Source organism: Neomonachus schauinslandi, chromosome 9 (assembly GCF_002201575.2).
Source record: "Neomonachus schauinslandi chromosome 9, ASM220157v2, whole genome shotgun sequence".
Taxonomy (NCBI): Eukaryota; Metazoa; Chordata; class Mammalia; order Carnivora; family Phocidae; genus Neomonachus; species Neomonachus schauinslandi.
In genome coordinates, this window is record NC_058411.1 from 141658845 (window position 1) to 141681586 (window position 22742).

The 22742-nt window shown below is 43.2% G+C and overlaps 1 protein-coding gene across 2 annotated transcripts in view; it reads right to left on the reverse strand.

Moving 5' to 3' along the window:
* The window catches only part of IL16 (interleukin 16), a 71029-nt gene that overhangs the window by 38512 nt on the left and 9775 nt on the right, over nt 1-22742 (reverse strand). For both annotated transcript variants that reach the window (XM_021680598.1, XM_021680597.1), the window contains exon 2: nt 289-397. In XM_021680598.1, the coding sequence (XP_021536273.1) occupies nt 289-397 (109 nt within the window). The remainder of the gene's footprint in view (nt 1-288; nt 398-22742) is intronic.

Genomic DNA, 22742 nt, shown 5'->3' on the forward strand with positions numbered 1-22742 from the left:
GGAGACCTTGGGAGAGCCAGTAGCCTCCCTAAAATCAAGGAACACGTCAGAAGACAGAGCAGGAGGAAAGCCCTTGTCTTTTATCCCCTATGTCGGCTCTTCCCAACATGGCACTTAAGTGCCATAGACACAGAAGCACTCCCAGAGTGCGAGCAGACCACAGCCACGTTTAATCCAACTGAACCAGCCGAGACCCACCCTCCCCCAGATCTCTCCACGTCACTGATATTCCTGGTCCTCAGCGACAGTGAGGCTTCATTCCTGAGGACAGTTCCATGACGCACTTACTGGTTGAATTGCTGCGTGTCCTTTGATGACAGGCTTTGGGAAGCAGGAAGGTACTACTTTGCACTTCTACTTTTCCAGACCTTTCTCGGGAAGAAGTTGTGGAAGCTTCCTGCAAAACAGTTCCCACCTTTTATTCAGCAAGTCAGTTAGAACAGAAAAACATGCGTAGACAGCAGAGGTTTGGGCACAGCCATGGAAGTTCTGGTTGGATTGTCTGTCTCCACCAGTAAATTGTAGGCTCTGTAAAGGGATTTAGAATCACCGTCATCCATTCATCTATAGATAGAGTCGCCCATTTAATAAAAATTGAGTGAATAGATAGACTGTGTAGATACCGATCTAAGGCAACAGACGCCAAATAACCATGTCAGCCAATAGGTCTCTGATTCTTTGTCATGCGCTGGGGAAACAGGTGTAAACAAGCCGGCCAGGACACCGATGTTGGAACAATGCTGTTCTAGTGGAGGAAGGCCCTCAGCAAGTAAGAAAACAAGTACGAGTGATCAGTGATGACAGAGATAGACCAATGGAGGAAAGACCTCCCCTGAACAGGAAGCCATGGAGACGTGTTTCATGTCAGTCAGTTCCCCCGTTCTTTGCATAGGAAGCACTTAGAAACTTCTGTGGAATGAATGCTACATAGATAGGTTTCTTTTTTTTTTTTCAATTTTTTTATTATGTTAATCCCCATACATTACATCATTAGTTTTAGATGTAGTGTTCCATGATTCATTGTTTGTGCATAACAGCCAGTGCTCCATGCAGAATGTGCCCTCCTCAATACCCATCACCAGGCTAACCCATCCTCCCACCCCCCTCCCCTCTAGAACCCTGTTTGTTTTTCAGAGTCCATCGTCTCTCATGGTTCATCTCCCCCTCCGATTTCCCCCCCTTCATTCTTCCCCTCCCGCTACCTTCTTCTTCTTCTTCTTTTTTTTTTTCTTAACATATATTGCATTATTTGTTTCAGAGGTACAGATCTGAGATTCAACATTCTCAGCGCTTACCAGAGCACATACCCTCCCCAGTGTCTATCACCCAGTCACCCCTTCCCTCCCACCCCACCCCCCACTCCAGCAACCCTCAGTTTGTTTCCTGAGATTAAGAATTCCTCATATCAGTGAGGTCATATGATACATGTCTTTCTCTGTTTGACTTATTTCGCTGAACATAATACCCTCCAGTTCCATCCACATCGTTGCAAATGGCAAGATCTCATTCCTTTTGATGGCTGCATAGTATTCCATTGTATATATATACCACCTCTTCTTTATCCATTCATCTGTCGATGGACATCTTGGCTCTTTCCACAGTTTGGCTATTGTGGACATTGCTGCTATAAACATCAGGGTGCACGTACCCTTTCGGATCCCTACTTTTGTATCTTTGGGGTAAATACCCAGTAGTGCAATTGCTGGATCATGTGGTAGCTCTATTTTCAACTTTTTGAGGAACCTCCATACTGTTTTCCAGAGTGGCTGCACCAGCTTGCATTCCCACTAACAGTGTAGGAGGGTTCCCCTTTCTCCGCATCCCCGCCAGCATACATGAATAAGTTTCTTAATATTGAACCATCCTTGCATTCTTGAGAGTATTATGATTTTATTATATTGCTGATTTCCATCTCTGAAGATTTAATTTAGTGCCTTAAAAACCAGCATTCTCAAGTTATATTTGGTTATGGTTCTCTTCGTTTTCTTCTACCTTGCCGTATTGTTCACATTTTCCTTGCTCTTTTTTTATACTAATAAGTTGGAGCACTCTCCCACGGTGCTGAGTTTATAAAGCAATATGTTAAACAGTATGCTTGGACTCATTTCTCCATCAGAGTGAACAATGGAACAGAAAACATATGACTTGGGGGTTTTAGGAACAGAGGATGGAAGGACAGAGGGAAAGAGGTCAATAATGAGGATAATGGTATTATTATTTTATTTCTCTGCCTAGAACTGTTTTTATATAACTTTATTACCCCAATGATCTTGAACTAATTCTTGAATTATGTTGGTTGCATTACTCACTACCATCATCCTTGAGTGTGTATGCATGCATGTGTGTGTGTGTGTGTTTTCTCTCAAGAAAGTTATGCAGATGGAAAGCTCTCTGAATATTTGCATGTCTGAGAATGTTATTTTGTGGTTGTCACACTTAAATTATTTGCTGAGTGTGGAATCTTGGGTATTTGTCACCGGACCTAGAAACTATTGTCGGTTTGGATGCTACCTGGTATTTAAGTGTTCCAGGGTAGAGATCTGTTAGGGGTACCTGCCGCCCTCTTCTAACTGAGAGGCCCACCTTTGTTCAAAGCCAGCCTTGTCAGTGCCTGGTTAATGTCATGGGTCCAGGGTGTGTGTGTGTGTGTGTGTGTGTGTGTGTGTGTGTGTGGACTAGAGCACCTGGCCCACTTCCCAGGATGGAAGGATGATCTACTCTTGCCTCCCGCTTTGCACCCAACACTGCACCCTCCACCCCAGCCATTGGCACTGTGAGTGGGCAGGTTCTGGGGGAAGGGGAGGGGGAGGGGCCTGCTGATATCTGCCCCACTCACTTCCTGCGTGGTCAGCGGCAGGCGAATTAGCCCTGCCCTCAGTCCAGAGTCACCTGCACTGTGTCATGCATGAAGTTCTCAGGGGTTCCAGAATGTGGTTGGCCTCTTCCCACAGCCTCTTGTTCTCCCCATGCACTTCTCCTTATTAGTCTATATATTCTTTGAATTTTGGTAGAAATTCTAAGAGGCGGGGAATGAATAGAAGGTACTCTGGAGCCATCTGGAGCCAGAAGTCCACTCCCAGCCCTTTTTGTGTTTACAGTTTTATCTAGTTCTGACCCAAGAGGATCCTGCAAGAAACCACATATCGCTTTCCTTTTCTTTCTTGACCAAATCAGGGTTTAAAACCAGGGCTCATCTTCCTATAGCACTCGTGTTCCTATATTAACCTGAACAAAACTATCTTCAACCAGGCTCCCCTGAGAGTCTCCAAACGGAAACAGAGCAGGAATTCTATGGAAGGGGGCTTAGTTCATTTGAATTTTTGAGACTCTGTATTTCTAGGATTTAGCATCATGACTAGTTCTTTGAATCAACTGCTTCATTCAATATAATAGCCAATGATACTTCTTAATTACAATAGTCCCTGAGGCCATGTCCTCTGATATTATTCCCACTTCTCCATGCTCTCCAGGGACACCATGCAAGTAAACAATTAAATGTGAATTCAGTAGCTCTTTTGGGTTCGCTGAACATAGAGAAACCTAGTAAGACAGCCAATACGTCTTCTCGTCTAAAGTGCAGCCTTATTTGCAAAGTACCTTTGAAATGTGGATTTTCCCCCAAATCTCTAAAAAGATGAAGATAAATAAGTAAGCGAGGTATATACAAACATGAATCATCTTTAAAAATCATGTTTATAAAGAATTTTTGTAATATACATATGGTTGTATTATCATGGTAGGTAAAAAAAAAAAGATGCTATGAATAGATCTCACAATAATCATGTAACATAGGCAGAAGGAAAGGACTGAAAATGAATACACCAAAATAGTAACATTATCCATTCATCAAATGTTTATGAAGCACTTACTATGCACGAGGCCCTATTCCAGGTAGTGAGATTATGTCAGTGGACGGGATCCTGCTCTTACGAGCTGGCAGAGCGTGTCTGTGTGATGGGGTTATGCATACCTATTTTCCAATTTCACAACCCCCTGTATGTTCCACGTTTCCTACAGCAAGCGTGGATGACTTTTACAACCAGACCAGAAACAAAATGCCATTTTATATGCATTTCAAGTGTCACATGAGTAAACTTAAGACAGTATGTTGAATGTTCTTTTCTTTTTTTCTTTCCATCGTCTTTATTAAGCTCCCTGTCCAAAACAAATTTAGAAATAGCTCGACAAGCAAAGCCAGTTGATGGCAGGAGAATCATAGGAAGTGGAGACTTTTTTTTTTTTTTTTTTGGTCCAGATTACCTGGAGATGAATGCCATGTTCAGAAGAGGGAAGCTTTCTTTGGGGTTTCAGGGTTGGCTGTAGGAAGCTTTATCCAGAACCAGCCAGATGAACCCCTGGACCCCTCTGCTCTCTGCACACCAGTGGTGAAGCCTCTTCTTACCGGGCAGTGGGAGCAGCGACCCCACGGTGCGCAGGCAGGTTGTGGAGCCCCCTCTGCAAGCACAAGACAGCACGGAGGAGTCCCTTCCTTCATAGCTCTGCGTCCTCCCACCAGGACCTTCTCAGACTCGGGTGGCAGGCGGCTGGTCCCTTCCCTCTGCCACAGAGCCAGTCTCTGAACTAGCTGGAGGCTCCGGCAAACTGCGTCGACCCAGCAAGTGCCAAACTCGGATAGTCGTGTAGACTCGATGTGCTTCGCTCTGGTGTGGCCATGGTGGGAGTTGGCTCCCTGGAGGGCTAGTGCGGGGAAGAACGGACATGTACTACCACCAACCGAAGGTGGGATCCAAGAGGCAATTTTCTATCAGACATGTAAAAAAAAAAAAAAGCCCAACTACATGACCCTGAAAAGTTCCCAAAATAGAGGCAGAGTGCACAAGTTTTGTGGGCCTGCAACTTCCTGGACACCAACAAGAACCCAGCACTCATCCACACTCTGGGATTATTTCAAGGTATAGTTCATTCTTTTCAATCCGTTCAACTCTGAGCATAATGGTTTCTTTAGCAGAAATGCACTGTGGGATGGAGTGGGTAGAGGGTATGAGACCAGCAACATTAAAACTCGCACTACCCTGGGCTTGTCACCTAATTGCTCAGACTCAGTTTCCCCCTTTGTAAGCCAAGGGGGTTGATTTAACAACCTCTATAATCGCCATCCACACTTCCACACTTCAGAACGCAATGGATGGATATGTTTAAAGATCTAAGGGGCTACTGTCCTCTGGGAGATGATCACATGGTAGAAGATCGTTCTCGAGAACCACATCGTTTTCCTTGGCTCCCAGAGGCGCCTGGTCAGTCTCAGGCAAGATGTCCTGGGTGGCGTGGCTTCTTCTCAAAGGAGCCTCTGTGGGATCCCCGTGAACTTGGGCACAGTAAGGCGCCCTTGGCAGCACATAGAACACAACTCTTCTGTTCCTGCTGCCAAGGTGGGGCAGCCCTGGAAGCCGAGGACGCATACTGAGGTCATGGGCTAGCAGACACGTTTCCAGATGCGTTTCCCCTCGTTGCCATGAGAGATGTGCCCATCGCTACTTGGGTTGCAGTGCCCACGCTAGTCGGCCTGACCAGTGCCTGAGTGGGGAATGCAGTGGGACAGCCGGGAGGCTCTTGAAGCCATGTTTCCCAACGTGACGATCAGCCGTGTGCCTGCAGGGGCTGAGCAGCCAACCCTCAAACACGGAAAGAGCCCAAGACCTGGAGGGAACACACCCAGAATGAAGGTGCAGAGTTCTGGGGCACTGTGTCCTATAAGCAACGTTGTTCTGGAGTCTAAAGTCCTCCCCAGGGGCTGGAAGGAGCCATTGCTTTCCTAGGAGTGCTCATTTTATGTGTGGATCCCTGATGGCCGGCAGAAGCTTCCGGAGTTAGCGAACTGCATTCCACTTACATAGGAGTCTTTTCATTTTCTCTTTGAACCGAGACACCATAACAGTGCCAGGCTAAGGGAACCGCGAAATATCATCCAACTGTCCTCCGGGTCGAGGCTCACTTACGGTCGTTGGGTTGATGATGCAGCAACAGGCTTTGATCTGTGAGTCATGAGGATGAGCAACTAGGCCTGGCAGATGGGCTCCAGGATGGTCACGTGAGACACCAAGGCCACACACTTCCTGCTGTACAGAGGAAGGGTGGGGACAGAAACTAGAAATCCTTCTCAAGTCCTCCTTTCCACGGGGCTCCCTGCATGACCTCGGTCACACTGTGCTTCTACCTTTCCAAATGCCCCAACATGTCCATTCTTGCTGGCTCTGCCCTCATTCAGAGTATTCCTCTGACATTGGAATATTACAATGGCCTAGGGGTCTAGAAAGGGTCTTTTAAAAGAATTTTTAAAAAGATTTTATTTATTTATTTGAGAGAGCGAGGACAAGAGGGAGAGAGCGAGGACAAGAGGGAGAGAGCAGCAGAGGGAGAAACAGATTCCCCGATGAGCAGGGAGCCTGACTTGGGGCTCGATCCCAGGACTCTGGGATCATGACCTGAGCCGAAGGCAGACGCTTCACTGACTGAGCCACCCAGGCGCCCCTTAAAGGATATTTTGAACAAATGGTTCTGGGACGACTGGACATCCACACATCAAAGAATGAACTGGTCTGTTTTCCCACAATAGACAAAAAAAAAAAATTAACTCGAAATGGATCATAGACCTACACACTAGCTACAACTGAAAAAAATTCTTAGAAGAAGACACAGATCCTCATGACCTTGGGTTAGGAAAACACTTCTTAGATGTGACCCCAAAAGCACAAGTGATAAAAGAAAATGTGGAAACGGGCTTCCTCAAAATTACAAAACCTGTGCTTCAACGGAGACCATCAAGGAAGTGAAAAGACAACCCAGAGAACTGCAGAAAAGATTTGCAAGTTATGTACCTGATGAAGGATTTGGATGGAGAACATATAAAGAGGTCTTACAAGTCAGTAATAGAAAGACAAATAATCCAATTGTTTACATGGACAAAGGGTCTGAATGGATACCTTCCCAAAGAAGCCACACGAGAAGCCAAGAAGCACATGAAGATATTCAGCATCATTAGCCATCAAGGGAATGCAAATCAGAGGCACAGTGAGGAGGCTCTGGTTCAAGATGGCGACCAGGGGGACTGAACTCACCTCCCCCCACAGACACGCGAAATCTACAGCCACATGTGGAACTATTTGCTCCAGGAAAAAAACAAACAAACTACAAACTGGCGGAGAGACCCCTTTACATCAGGCAAAGGAGAGAGGGTGGGGGGACGGCAGGAATTCTGAGACACAGCCTCATAATCCCACCCCTGACGGGGCGGCCCACAATCAGGAGGGAACTCGAAGCTTGGAGCTCCCCCATGCGGAGTCAAGAGTTTGTAGCCCACATCGGGCACCCCAACTTTTAAAGCTCCTGAGAAATGAACCCTCAAAACACTGGGCTTTGAAGACCCCTGGGGCTCATGCCCCCTGAAGCCCCCGGGGTTGCAGTAAGCTGAGGACCGTCTCCTAAGGGGCTGGCACACACTCTCCACCCCAGGGTCAGACGGAAGCAGCCCTTTGAAAAGTGCCCAGATTTTATGGGAAAGAGATTCATTTGCTCATTTTAAAGCATTGGTCTGAGGGTCAGGGGTCTGCGGGGGGTCCTCACAGGGGACAGAACTGGTGGGCGCCATCTTCCCGCCACCCCTCTGCTGTTGGGATAAAGCCATTGGGTCGCATCTTTCCCTCTTCGCTCTCTTGTTTCTCTTTTCTTTTCCTTCTTCTTTTCTTTTCTTTTCTTTTTTCTTTTTTGGTGAGTGCCAGCTTCGTGCCCCCCCTCTGCTGGACTCCAGAGCACCAGGATCCCCCAGAGGGAAGCGTCTACCCACGTCTGATGTGCTGGTTTTTATGTCTGGTGCTGGTGACCCCGTTTCTGCAGCTGCCACCCAGGGGACCCCGTTTGAGCACCTGGCTTTGGGGGCCGGGAATGGGGGTGGGGGGCTTGCGCTCCTCAGTCCCCTGGGACTGCAACTGTTGGAGAGACAGTTGTTGGCATGCTACCACCCCCAGGGAAATGCACAACGGCCAGACTGAGTGCCCCCCCCAACCCCAGCCTGTCTGAGAAAGAGGCTTACTTGCTAGTCCTAGAGCTTCAGGCTTAGGGACGGGCTTCCGATCTGGCACACGTCTGGAGGTTCTGGAGGTGCTGTTGGGGAATGTGGGCCGGGGATGTCAGCTTTGCCTCGTTGGCATCTCCCAGGAAGGAGCCATACACGTGTCTGAGCAACAATGCTTGTGGCTACTTCCAGGGGACCCCTCTGCATCACCTGGCTCTGCTGGTCAGCAGGCCTACCCTTGTGGTCCCACAGGACTGCATATATGTGCATTCCTTAAAAGCGGTTGCCTGGGGGTCTGGCTTCCAAGCCACCTAAATCTAGGTGCTGACCGAGATCTTCCCCTCTGGGACACGGGCTGGTTGACAGACCCTCACCTACTGAGTGCTTTAAAAACAAGACACACTCCTTGGACAATCACAAAGATTTGAGAGACGACCAAGAGCTGGGACGGGGTTGAGTGACGTGCTATAACATGGATGACCCTCAAAAACATAATACTAAGTGGAAAAAAGCAGTCACAAAAGACCACGTATGCTATGATTCCATTTTTTTGTGAAAAGTTCAAAATTGACAAATCTTAGAGACAGGGAGTAGAATCGTGGATGGTTAAGGATGGACAGGAGCTGGGGGGCAGGGTGGGTGGAAAGTGGCTGCTAATGAGCGTGGGGCTTCTCTTCCTAGTGAGGAAAATGTTCTAAAATCAGATAGTCACATAGGTCTTGGATGTGTCTTCTTAACTCCTGGGTATTTGGTCTTTTGCTTATTTGCTTCCTCCATTACTTTAATTGCAGTTTGTACACAAGGAAAATACTGATTTCTTTATGTTAATTTTGACACCACACCCCTTACAGAATTCTTTTATTGTTTACTCTAGAGTTTCTTTTGATGAGTCTCATGCGCTTTCCACAATTAAAATCCTTTTATCTACAAAAAACATAATAAAACAAAATAAAATAAAATCATATAGTGGTGACAGTTACACGACTGTAAATATGCTAAAAACCATTTAATAGTACACTTTAAATGGACACATTATACAGTGTATGAGTTATATCTTAATAAAATCACTTTGAAAGGAGCATTCATTTATTCATTCATAATGTCCCTGCCCTGGACTGCTTCTTCTGCTAGGATGATTTCGTAAAGATGCAAATGCGCCTCTTGAGCCTGATTGAATCTCTGGTGTATCTGTCTCTGATAGATTCAAGACCCAATCTGAGCTCCCCAGCCCATGCCTTCTCTGACACTGCTCAGACCGACCCACACCTCCTGGCCCAGTGAGCCAGATCCCCTGCCCCATGGACCTTCTGCATCCGGTCCCATCTTACAGTTGCCCATCCTTGCTCTTCTTCCTTCTTCGAGAGTACCCCACCAAATGTATTCTGTAAGAATAAATTCAGGCCTCATACCTCTGTAGTGACGTCTCCATACAAAATAGCTGCCTCCTGAGAAAACCAGGGACTGTCTCTGCTAATCAGACTCAAGGAAAGCTTAAAAGTGGGAAAGCACTGAGATGCTTGTGGGCGATTGTTTTAATAACCGATAGGACCACCCTTCATTCATCTTCTTCCAACCTAGTCTTACATATTTGTTTCACATTATAAAATTATGTTGTCTAGTCAAAAATTTACTCCTCTTACTAGTTTTGTAAGCGCTCTCCTAAATTTACAACTCTGGGGAATATCACTTTTCCGAAAAAACTGAATATTTTTTCTGCCAAAACAGGGTTTGTATTTCTACTAATTTAATAGAAATGACCCTCAGTCGAGTTTTTATCATATCAGGTCCTGTGGGATTTTCAGAAGATTTAAATGAAATCATGCGTAGTACCTGGATCGATGACCAGCAAGAACCCGAATAATCCAACCAGTCACCAAGTATTGACAATCTGGTTCCCAGCTATTTCTCAATTCTGTCACATCTTTTTCATAGTCTAGAGATTTGTTACAGGAAATAACCGGACAAAATACACAAAGATGTGTGTAGAAATATGTTTATCCCTTTGTCTGTAATAGAAAACAATGATGACGCAGTATTGAGGATGTTATGATAGTAACTCATTACTTTGATCCCTCTGCTAAAACCAAGTAAAAGCGTGGGATGGGGTGGGAATGTATCAGTGAAAGAGCAAAGGAGTAAGGAATTCTCAGAAGCCAAGAAATAAAAAAAGCCACACCACAATTTTCCTGGCAGGTAAGCAGCCCAGAAGCTGGCTGATGCCCCGAAATCACTTTATGAACCAGCTGGACTTGAACTTCACCTTCTATAGCTTTCTGGGATGTCGGGAGCAGACAGAAAGTCCCGATTTCTTCCCAAGATGCAGAGTTCAAGAGGACACTCCGCATAGAGGAAGCCCCCATTAATTACATCCTCATTTGAAATGTACACCCTCCCTCCCACCCTCAGGAACTGCATGAAAATTGTCAGTCTGGAAATGGCCCTAATGGAAGGAGGGAAAGCCTTTCTGATTTGCTGGTGATTAACAGTTACCAGATGGCCCTCACAGGACTTGGTAACCCTAATTCATACCACATGCATGTCTTGAAAAACCTCTAGACAAGAATGTAGTTCAAAATGGTTCCAGGCTGGTGGTGCCCCAGCCACCTGGCAGAAACAAATTCGAATCTTCTCTGGAGGAACAAGCTTTAACTTGGGTCACAAAGATTCCCACCAAGAAACTAACAAGACTTACAAGCTCTCCGAGAAAAAAAGTTAAATAATAATAATAATAAAAACAAAACACATATTGGAATAGGCACCATGAGAGAGAACCAGAAGGAGCAATACACACCAAAATCAGCCCTGCAAAGACTTCCAGTAGTGGGAAAAACAGACCCAGAAAGCAAAATAAATATACTTAAATTTTTAAAGAAATAAAAGAGATGATTGGACAATTTGAGGAGAGAGGAACCATGAAAGTTTCTAAGCAGAGTTGGGAAAAGTACAAAGAAATTTTAAAAATCATAAAATTATTGATATTTGAAAGTAACTAGGTGGATTGAGAGAGCACTGCAGAGGGGACAAGAGAATTGATCTGAAAAAGACCAGCCTTCCAGAACGAGACTCACTGCACATGTGCGTGTATGCGGTTCTTCCAGTCCCGATGAAATCATCCATCCACAGGGTCATGAAACCCAACAAATCCCAAATAAAATGAATAAAAAGAAAAACGTACTTAGACAGCTCCTGGTTGAGCTACGGAACATCGAAACACATAGATCTGTGAAGCGGCCAGAGAGAAGACAGACCATCTTTAAATGAGCAAGGATTAAACCCAAAGCTCTTGCCTCAGCGGTAATTGTGAATAATTAATCCAATGTGGCAAGAGAAAGCAACCATCAGCGTAGACTTGGAGGCCAGCTAACATATCTTTAAGAGTGAGTGGAATGAAGGCCTCTCGGATAGAAAACCTGAGAGAGTTTACCACCAGTATATCCTCACAGATGAAATTCCAAAGAAGACAGAGGAGGAGGAGGAGGGAGGAAGAAGGAAGAGGGGAGGGAGGGAGGGAGGAGGGAGAAGGAAGGAAGAGGATATATATATATTTGTATTTATATATATATAAATATATATGTAAAAATAGAGCTGAATTACCTGAAAGTAATAGGATATAAGCCGAGAGAGAGCACTACTGGAATGAAAATATTCAGTGGTTTTTGCACCATTCGGAAGGAGGGTAAAAGTAAAAACTGGTAAGTTTAACATTGAAAACCTGGATGTGCATGCCAAATTTTCTGGGGTAATCATAAAATTACAGAAACAGAGTTATAAACAGAACCAATAAAGGAGAAGAAGAATGAGAAAAATATGACCACCAAAAACACAAAAAAAGAAACAGAAAAAAAAAACAGGAAAATAGAAAAAATATTTAAAATGAAATAATTTTACATGCAAGTGTATGCATAATTTAAGAGCCTCTATGAACCAGCTAAAAGACAAGGATTGTCAGGATAAATTTACTTAAAAAAATTTTTTTAGACACTTCACTTGACTTTTAAAGAAAAACTTCATTTTTAAGAGCAGTTTTAGGGGGCACTTGGGTGGCTCAGTAGGTTAAGCATCTGCCTTCGGCTCAGGTCATGATCCCAGGGTCCTGGGATTGGGCCCCACATTGGGCTCCCTGCTTAGCGGGGACCTGCTTCTCCCTCTCCCTCTGCGCCCCCCCCTGCTTGAGATCTCTCTCTGTCAAATTAAAAAAAAAAAAAGAGCAGTTTTAGGCTTAAACGAAATTGAGAGGGAGGTTCAGAGATTTCCCACATACCCTCTGCACCCACACCATCAGCATCCCATGCCAAGAGGGCACATCTGTTACCAAGGATGAACCTACGTTGACACGTCATCATCACCCAAAGTCCACAGTTTGCCTGAGGCTCCCTCTTGGTGGTGTGCCTCCTGTGGGTCTGGATAAATGTGTACTGACATGTACCCGTCGCTGTAATCTCATACCCAGTATATACTTCACCGCCCCTGTGATCTGCCTATTCACCTCTCCAGCTGCCCCACCCCGGGCAACCACTGATCTTTTAACTGTCTCCATAGATTTGCGTTTTCCAGAATGTCATGTAGATGGAATTATACAGTGTGTAGGCTCTTCAGATTGGCTTCCTTCTCTTAGTAATATGCATGTGAAATTCCTCCATGCCCATTCAGGGCTTGACAGCTCTTTTTTTTTTTCAGGGCTGAGCAATATTCCATTGTCCGGATGCATCCAGTGTATGAATGCACCTCCCTATTGAGGGGCTTCTTGGTTACTTCCAAATTTGGGCAATTACGAACAAAGCTGCTGTACACACCCGTGTGAGGGATTTTGTGTGGACACAAGTTTTCGGCTCCTTTGTGTAAATGCCAAGGAGCCCAAGTGCTGGGTCATATGGCAAGACTACGTTTAGTTTTCTAAGAAACCACCAAATTGTCTTTCAAAGCGGCTGCCCCATGTTGCACTCCCACCAGCAGAGAATGAGAGTTTCCGTTGCTCTGCATCCTCACCAGTGTGTGGCGTCCTCAGTGTTCCCTGTGTTGGCCCTCTAATATGTGTGTATTGGTGGCTCATGCTTGTTTTCGTTTGCATTTCCCTGATGACCTATGATGCGCAACATCCTTCCATGCGCTTACTTGCCATCTGTAGATCTTCTCTGGTAGGGTATTTATTTATACTTTGCCCCACTTTTCAATTAAGTTGTTTGTATATTTTGGATAATAGTCCTTCATATATTTTGTTGTATATTTCAGATAACAGTCCTTTATCAGATGTGTTTTTGGCAAAGATTATATCCTACTCTGTGGCTTGTGTTCTAATTCTCTTGATAATTGTCTTTCACAGAGCAGTCTTTTTAAAAAATTTTAAGAGATCTGATTTACTTATTTGAGAGAGAGGGAGAGAGGGAGAGGGACAAGCAGACTCCGTGCTGAGCACAGATCCTGACATGGGGCTTGATCTCAGGACGCTGAGATCATGACCTAAGCCAAAATCCAGAGTCAGATGCTTAACAACCGAACCATCCAGGTGCCCCAACAGTCTTTTTAATTTTAATGAAGTCCAGCTGGTCAATTACTTCTTTTATAGATAAATAAGACAAACGCTAATCAAAATAAATGTGGTACCATTTTATAGAAAAAGGAGATTTACACAACAAAAATTAATAGAGGTAAAGTCACTATAGAATACCTGCTTTAAATCATGAGTAAGATACAATTCTAAGCTTGTTTACACCTTGTTTAGCCCCCCTATGTTGACATAATAAGGGAAATCTAGCATAGATTTTTAACCTACTCCCCAAACACTGCTAGATCAAGCAGATAAACATCAGAAAGTGTGTAGAGCATTTAAACAATACAATTAACCATAGCAGAATACAATTTCTCCTCAAACATACATAAAATATTTGCAAAAAATAATCGTGTACAGCGTCATCCAACAATTCTCAATAATTACGATGGCCTGGAATAGTACCACACTTTCTGACAACACCGCCATCAGCCATAAAACATGATAAAAAGACAGCTGGAGAGACAAAAGACAGATTCGTGTTGCCAGAGGTTAGGGGTGGTAAGAGGCTGGGTGTGACGGTAAAGGGGCAGTGGTAGGGGGTTGGGGGAGATGGAGCAGCTCTGTATCTTGACTGGGATGGTGGTTACACAGATGTACTTGCAGGGTAACATAGCACAGAACTACACATACATCATAATAGTGTTAGGTCTCTGGTTTGGATGTCCTACATAGTTTTTATGGAAGCTGCAACCATTGGGGAAAACTGGGTGAACGATATATTACCTGGACTTTGCCACTTTGTGGGAATCTACAATTATTTCAAAATAATTCAAAAAAGTTTTGCAAAAGATTAACTGGAAAATGCTCATACATTTGAAAATTAAGAATCACACTTTCTAAATAACTCATGGGTCAAAGAAGAAATTATATTGGAAATGTTAAAGCATTTAGAACTGAATGATCATGGAAATTTGGATATCAAATCTTGTGAAATGCAGCTGAAGATAAAGCTATACTCATAGAAGAAGTTATCATCTTAAATGCTTATATTAAGAGAGATAAAGGCTGAAAATAATTAATGAGCTAATCGTCAAAGGAAGTAGGGGAGAAACAATACTAGAGAAGAGCATAAGACTTATGAGATATGCAAGAGGGGGATTGACTAAATTAAAAATTGGTGGGGCGCCTGGGTGGCTCAGTCGGTTAAGCAGCTGCCTTCGGCTCAGGTCATGATCCTGGGATCCTGGGATAGAGCCAGGTGTCTGGCGGAGAGCCTGCTTCTCCCTCTCCCTCTGCCTGCCACTCTGCCTACTTGTGCTCTCTCTCTGTCAAATAAATAAATAAAATCTTTAAAAAAAATAAAAATAAAAATAAATTAAAAATTGGTTCTGGGAAAATATTTTAAAATATTGGTGAAACTCCAGCAAAAATGGTCAAGAAAAAAAGAGAGAGATAGAGAGAAAACACAAATAACATGATGGGTTAAGAGGGGACATGATTACAGATACAATACATATTAAAAAGATAAGAGAATATTATAAACAACTTTATAGAATAAATTTGAACAATTAAGTGAAATGAAAAAATTCTGAGAAAAAAAACTATCAAAATCAACTCAAAAAAAGTTAGGAAATCTTCAGAAGTCTGTAAAAATTAAGAAATACCCAAGCAAGAGAATTCTAGGGCCAGACGGTTTTACAGGAGAATTCTACCAAACGCTTAAAGAATTAACATCAGTTGTATACAGAATTTTCCAGAAACTAAGAAAGAGTACTTCCCAATTCATTTTATGATACTAGTATTACTTTGGTACCAAAACCAGACAAAGACATTATAAAAAAAAGAAACTTACAGATCAATATTCCTTGTGATTGCAGAGGTAGAAATCCTTAACAAAATACTTCAAATAAAATTCACCAGTAGATAAAAACAACTATACGTGATGACCATGCGGCGTTGTTCCAGGGATGCAGGGATAGTTCATTTAAAAATTAATTAAGGTAATCTACCATATTAACAGGCTACCAAAGAAAAATCACATGATCATATCAATCAATGCAGAAAAGCCTCTGATGAAATTAAACACCTGTTCATAACATAAGCTCTCAGAACACCAGGGATAAAGAAGAACATTCTCAATGTCATAAAGAATAGCTACACAAAGCCCATAGCTAACAACACTCTTAATGAGGAAAACTGAATGCTTTGCCTCTGAGATTGGGTGCAGAGCAAGAACACCTAATCTCAACCCTCATTCAACTTGGTACTGAAAGTTCTAACCACTGCAGTAAGGCAACAAAAATAAATAAAAATTATACAGATCCAAAAGGAAGAAACAAATCTGTCCTTATTTGTAGATGACATGATTGTCTACATAGAACATCCCAAGGCATCTATGAAAATAATTCATAGAACAAATAAGTGAGTTCAACAATTTGCAGGGTACAAACTAAACATAACAAAAATCAATTATATTCCTTTCTATGAGCAATGAACACATTGACACTAAAATTTAAATGCATACCATTTACAATCACTCAAAAACATACTTAGGCATAAATGTAACAAAACATTTACAGGACTTGTATGCTGCAAACCACAAAACACTAATGAAAGAAATCAAAGATCTCAGTGGATAGAGAGACATAACCATATTCATAGATTGGAAAATTCACATAGCAAAGATTAATTGTCCCCAAATTCATATATAAAGTTCTTGTGATTCCTGCTAAAACCCCAGCTAGATATTTTATAGATATAGACAAAATTACTCTAAAATTTATATGGAAATACAACGAGACTATCATAGTTAAAAACAACATTGAAAAAAGAACAATAAAATAGGAGAAATCTACCTACTTGATTTCGAGATGAATTATGTAGCTACAGTAACCAAAAATGTGTGGTATTGGAAGAGGGATATACATATAGAATAGAGAACCCAGAAATAGATCTACACAAATATGCTCACCTGATTTATAACAAAGGTGCCAACACCACTCCTTGAGGGCAAGATAGCCCTTTTAACAAATGATGCTGTAGCAAGTGAACATTGATGGGGGTGGGGAGGCAGGTGGGGAAAGAGGAAGCTTGGCCCATGTCTCTCATCTCATACAAACATTAACTCAAAATGGACCTATGTGTAAAATGTGAAAGTATAAAACTTTTAGAAAAAAATAGAAGAAAAAATTCAGGATCTAGAGCCAGGGAAAGAACTCTTAAACTTGACACAAAAAACATAATTCATATAAGGAAAAATTGATAAATTAGACTTCATCCAAATTAAAAACTTTTGCTCTGTGAAAGAGCCCATTAAGAGGATGTAAAGACAAGCTATAGTTCTAGATAAAATATTTGCAAACCACATATACAATAAAAGATGACCACCTGGAATATATAAAGAATTCTTAAAACTCCACAGGAAAAATAACAAGCTTATTTGAAAATGGGCAAAAGACATGAACAGACATTTCGCTGAAGAGGCAAATAAGCACATGAAAAGATGTTCAACACCATCAGCCATTGATGAAATGCAGATTAAAACCACAATGAGCTATCACTACATACGTATCAGAATGGCTAAAATAAAAAATAGTGGCATCTAATACTGTCGAGGTTGCAGAGAAACAGGATCGTTCATACTTTGCTTACATGTATGTGAAATGGGAAGACCACTCTGGAAAACTGTTGGGCAGTTTCTTTAAAAATAAAACATAAAACAATTGTACAACCCCAAAACTGTGCTCCTGGGCATTTATCCCAGAGAAATCAAAATGTATCTTTCACCTGCACACGAATGTTGAGATCATCTCTATTCCTGACAGCCAAAAAGTGAAAACAACACAGAGTCCTTCTGTTGTGAGTGGTTAAACAAATTGTGGCACATCCAGACCATGCAGCATGACTCCACAATCAAAAGGAATTACTGATGCACTCAACAACCTGGTGAACCTCCAGGGAATTATGCTTAGTGAAGAAAGCCAGTCCCCAAAGATTATACACTGTCTGATACCATTTGAACAATGCTCTTGAAATGACCAAAGCATAGAAATAGTTGCCATAGGTAAAGGTGGAAAGGCGGGGTGGGGTCACTATAAAGGGACAACATGAGGAATCCTTGCAGGAATGGAGATATTCTGTACGTTGACTGCATCAGTACAATAACCCGATTGTGATATTATACTATTGTTATCCAAGATGTTACCCTTGGGAGAAGCTAAGGATGTATGGATTTCTCTGTGTTATTTTCTTACAACTTTATGTGAATCTACAATAATCTTGAAATAAAGAATTTAATTTTTAAAACTATTTTAAAATTGCATTACCAATTCCAGAAAATAGTTAGAAAATAGAATTCTTTAAAAAGGTAACATTACAACTGTATCAGAAAATAAAGAAGGTCTAGGAGCTAATCTAAGGAAAGATATATAAGAACTTTCTGAAGAAAATTACAAAACTTACTGAAGGGCATAAAATAAGTCCTGAATAATGGAGAGATAAGTCATATTCACAAAAATGGGAGAGTTAATATTATAAAGTCATTTATAAATTTAATGTAGTACTAATCAAAATTTCAAGTGTTTTTTGAACATCACAAACTGATCCTTAAATTTTTAACAAGAATCAAAGGGCATCAAATAGACACATAGTTGAAAAAGCAAAGACAGAGAAACTTACATTCAAGAGAACATACTTACTTTTAAATGTGATGATTAAGAAAGAGTTTTGACGGTAGGATAACAACTGACCAACAGAACAGAATAGGGAGCCTAGAATAGCTTCATGTTCATACGAAGAAATCTGATTTGTAACAGAACTAACACTGTACTTTTGCGGGGAAAGACAAACACTCCAGCAGAGGGTACTGGGACAACTGGTCAACCATGTGGAAACAATGTAATGCACCCCCACGTTCGCAAACATCAATTCCAGGTGGATTAAACACATAAATACAAAAGGCAAAACTATAAGACGTTCAGAAGACAATAGAAGAAGATAGACATTATAATAGAATGTGTTTACTTTAGGAAAGGATAAAAGTTTCAAACAAGATGCAAAACAGCACAAACTGTAGGGCACATGATCGGTAAATTCCCCATTAAAATGAAGAACTTCATGGGGCGCCTCAGTGGCTCAGTCGGTTAAGTGTGTGACTCTTGATTTTGGTTCAGGTTATGATCTCAGGGTCATGGGATTGAGCCCCGCATCGGCCTCTGCGCTCAGGGAGTCTACTTGAGATTCTCTCTCTCCCTCTCCCCCTGCCCCTCCCCCTGGTCATGTGCTCTCTCTCTCTAAAATAAATAAATAAAATATTTTTAAAATAAAATAACATGAAAAACTCCTACTCATCAATTAAAAGAGTAAAATGACAAGTTAAAAGCTGGAAAAAGAAAAGACCAACAACCCAAAAGGAAAAAAAAGTTCAGATGGTCATATCACATAAGAGGAAATTCAAACGTCCCATAAACATGGAAATATGTGCAACCTTACTAGTAATTAGGAAAATGCAAATATAAATTAATGTGAAAAACAATTTAATAGGCCCCCAGACTGGAAAAAAGCTTAAAGCTTGAGGATACCAAGAATTGATGAGGATGCAGAGCAACCAAGAAAGTTATACCTGCTGAAGGAAGGGTAGATTGGCACAACCACTTTAGAAACTAATTAATTTGGCAGTATCTAGTACCAATGAAGATGCCATACCCTAAGACTCATTAATTTCACATCTAACTTTATACCTGTTGAAACTTACCGAAATGCACAAAGAGGCAGGTACAAAAATGCCATAGCAGTGCAGTCTCTAAATTAAAGAGGAGTAAAGGGAAATATACTAAATGTCTATCAATAGTAGAATGGATGAATGGTATGTTCACACAATAGAATTCCATAGAGCGGTGAAAAAAATAAACTACAACAAAATGAAATGACATGAATGAATTTCTGGAACATAATTTGAATAACAGAAGCAAGTCTACCAAAGAGCAATCACTATGCAATTGCATCTATATTATCTCAAAAATAAGTAGGACGGATACTTCCAAAGTTCCATGACAAGATGGCGTCCACTCACTTTCTTCCTCCCTGCTAAATACAACTAAATACCCTGGAAATTATTCAGTAGATAGCGGTAAAAGAATTCTGAAAGCTAAAAAGGAGACAGCTAACTGGGTAGGGAACTCAGCACTTGAGGATGACAATACGGGGAGCTCCCCATGCTTGCTTCTTACCTACTATGTACCCAGACTGGGTGCTGGAGAGGCCCGTAACCCAGAACGGCAGATTGGCAAACACAAGAGACAAACAAACAGAAAACAATGTTCTCTCTTGCCTGCCCAAAAAAACAGGAAAGGGGGGGAGATCAATAAGACCAGAGGAAGCCCCAGCACCCGCCCCACAACCAGGGCACCAGCAGGTGGCCCAATCTCCATACGGCAATGACCGCAATGGCGGCAGCAAAGCCCCAGGCTGACCCAGCCCCCACTCCAGAACTAGGGCGCAAGCAGGAAGTCCAGCCACCTGCAGGGGCAGCGGCAGCTGAACGCTTCATTTTCCTGCCGTCCACCTACTGGCAAAAGAAGAGCCAGGCCCAGCATCTCCTGCCCATCCCCACCCTGCACAGCAGATGGTCACCAGTGACACCAGGCAGGCCAGAGAAGCTCTTTCCACCCCAGCGGGCAGAACTGCAAGGAGAATGTGAGAATTCCCGTAGTGCCAGAAAAATAAAGCCAACCAGAATAGCATTGCAAGGGCTCCGAAAACCGAAATGTCATTACAACAGAGGTCCACAAAAATAGTCCAGAACTACATGCTAAATTTAAGTAGGTATTGCCTGCTGAAACACAAGATTTAAATCGGATCAAGAGACTCTGAACATAATAATGGAAATAGCCAAGATACAATTAACAGTCACGTTTAGCATCTAGAACCAGGAATTCATAATTTGAACGAGAGAAGACAAAGGGCTGATGCCAACACTGAGGGGAACCTGATGTCGGAATCCTCCGGACAGGATTATAAAGCAGCCTGCATAAAAATGTTTTAACGGTCACTTACCAATTCTCTCCAAACAAAGGAAAAATGAGGAGATAGCAATAAAGAAATGGAAAGAGATCAACCCCAAGATGCCTCACAATCAAACTTCTGAGAACTAAAGACAAAGAAAAAAGCCATAAAAACAACCAGAGAGACACGACACATGTATAAAAACCAAACAAAACAAAAAGACTGCTAACACAAATGACAGATTTCACTGAAAATATTGGGGGGCAGAAGGAAGGGGCGCAAGACTTTTCAAGTGCAGGAAAATTCATGTCAACTATATACCTTAACTCCATTGACAATACCCTTCTGGAACGAAGGGGAAATAAAGATATTCTCAGACGAAGGAAAAGCTAACAGAAGGCTCTGCTAGCAGATCCCCCCCCTTAGAGAATGGCTGGAGGAAGCTCTCCAAATACAAAGAAAATGACAAAAGAGCTGGAACGTTCAGAGAGGAAAGAAACACGACAGAATGGGTAAAAACAGAAGTAAACCTAGTGGAGCATCTTTCCCTTCGTGAGTTTCTTTAACTATGCTTCCTGGTTGGAGCAAGAGTTATAACCCTACCTGCTGAGGGGCCCAGTGGATGCAGAGGAAACACTGGAGAGAATTCTATATAGGCACTTCCAGACGGAAGCACTCAGGGGACCTCCAAGTTCATGGCAAGTCTTGTTTCTTAAACTTGAGGATCAGTATGCAAGTATTCAAGGCATCTTCATTTTTTTTTTTAGAGTGTGCGTACATTGTATAAATGTCTTTTTATAGTCTTGACATTTCCTAAAATATTTTTTAAAGATCCTGAGGTAATAAATTCTGATACATCTATGTGGTGGATTCTCACGCAGCCTTTAACATTTTTCCAGACCTTGTCCTAAGCTGACGGAAGCACAAACAGACACAGTCGACTCTTCCTGCCGGTAGCTAGTGCCTAGAATTCATTCTTCAGGGGGAGCTGACACGTGTGTGTTTCTGTGATTCGTTAGTGTGGTGGGATCGGGAGGCATGGCACGCCCTAGAAATGCAGAGGGAGAAGGTTGTTTCTGGTAGGGATGGCTGAGCTCGGGGTGCAGGAGGAGGGGAGGGTCAGGAAGAGCATCCTGCAGCCCAGAGGGAGGATGACCAAGATGGGATTCGTGGAAGTAAGACAGGAAGGTATCCCAGGCAGAGGGAACAGCAAGGGCAGAGGCTCAGGGACTGGAACCACTGCGCTGTATGCAAAGAATAGGGGAAAGCCGTCTTCGGTGGATTGTGATGTCCATACGAAGGGCCATGTTGAGAAATAGAATTGAGAAGGTAGGTGGTTTACTACTTCCTCCCGATTTCCCCTGTTTTCTTCTTCTTTCCACCAAAACCCCTTCTCACTAACCAAATGGTGTCTTGACAGAACCAGCAAGGTTCAAAAGACCAGCTTCCAGGCAAATAGCTCCAAATGCCCTTTGAGAATGGAAACAGGGACGAGAAGTCACGTGGAGTCTGGGAGCCGGGCAGCAAGTGCATGTGAATCATACCTGTGGGCCCCCCCTCCCACTGCTGGCACGTGGACCGCCCTTGCCTCCCTCCCAGCCTCCCCCTGCACGCAGGGGATGCGGCTGCTCCGTGGGGGACCTGGTGCCCCGAGCCTCCCTCCCAGGGGCTGCTCTCAGCCCTCACAAGCTGCTCGTCTGCGGCAGGAAGAGGCAGGCGGCCAAAGGATTGGGTTTCCCGCTTGCCAAGGCAGCCTGGGCCTCAGAGCCACGGGCTGAGCGGCTCACAGGCAGGGAGAAGCAGGAACTCGGCCGCTCAGGGAGGCCCTGACCACCCTGCCTCCGCCCCCAGCCCAAGCCTCATCCATCCTGAGTCACACTGCGTGAATGCTGACTTGGCCTAACCGATACTGTGAATTTGCAAAGGAAAGCAGGACCAGACACACTACGGAGGCCATTCCCACGTGCATCAGAGCATGTTGCATTCTTCTAGGAGGGCGGCCCCGAGGGAGGACCTCCCACACGTCTGCTCCCATCTGCGGCTGTCCCCTACTCCCAGATTGAGTGCCCGGTGACCCCAGGCCCCAGCCAGTGGGAATGCCCGAAGCAGTGTCCAGTGTGAACCCACACGGTGGCTCAAAAAGCCAAGGCAAGCTCAGGCTCCATCAGCAGGCTCTCTGCCTTAAGCGTGGCCGCAGCGTACTCATTTATGCAGCCCTTCTTT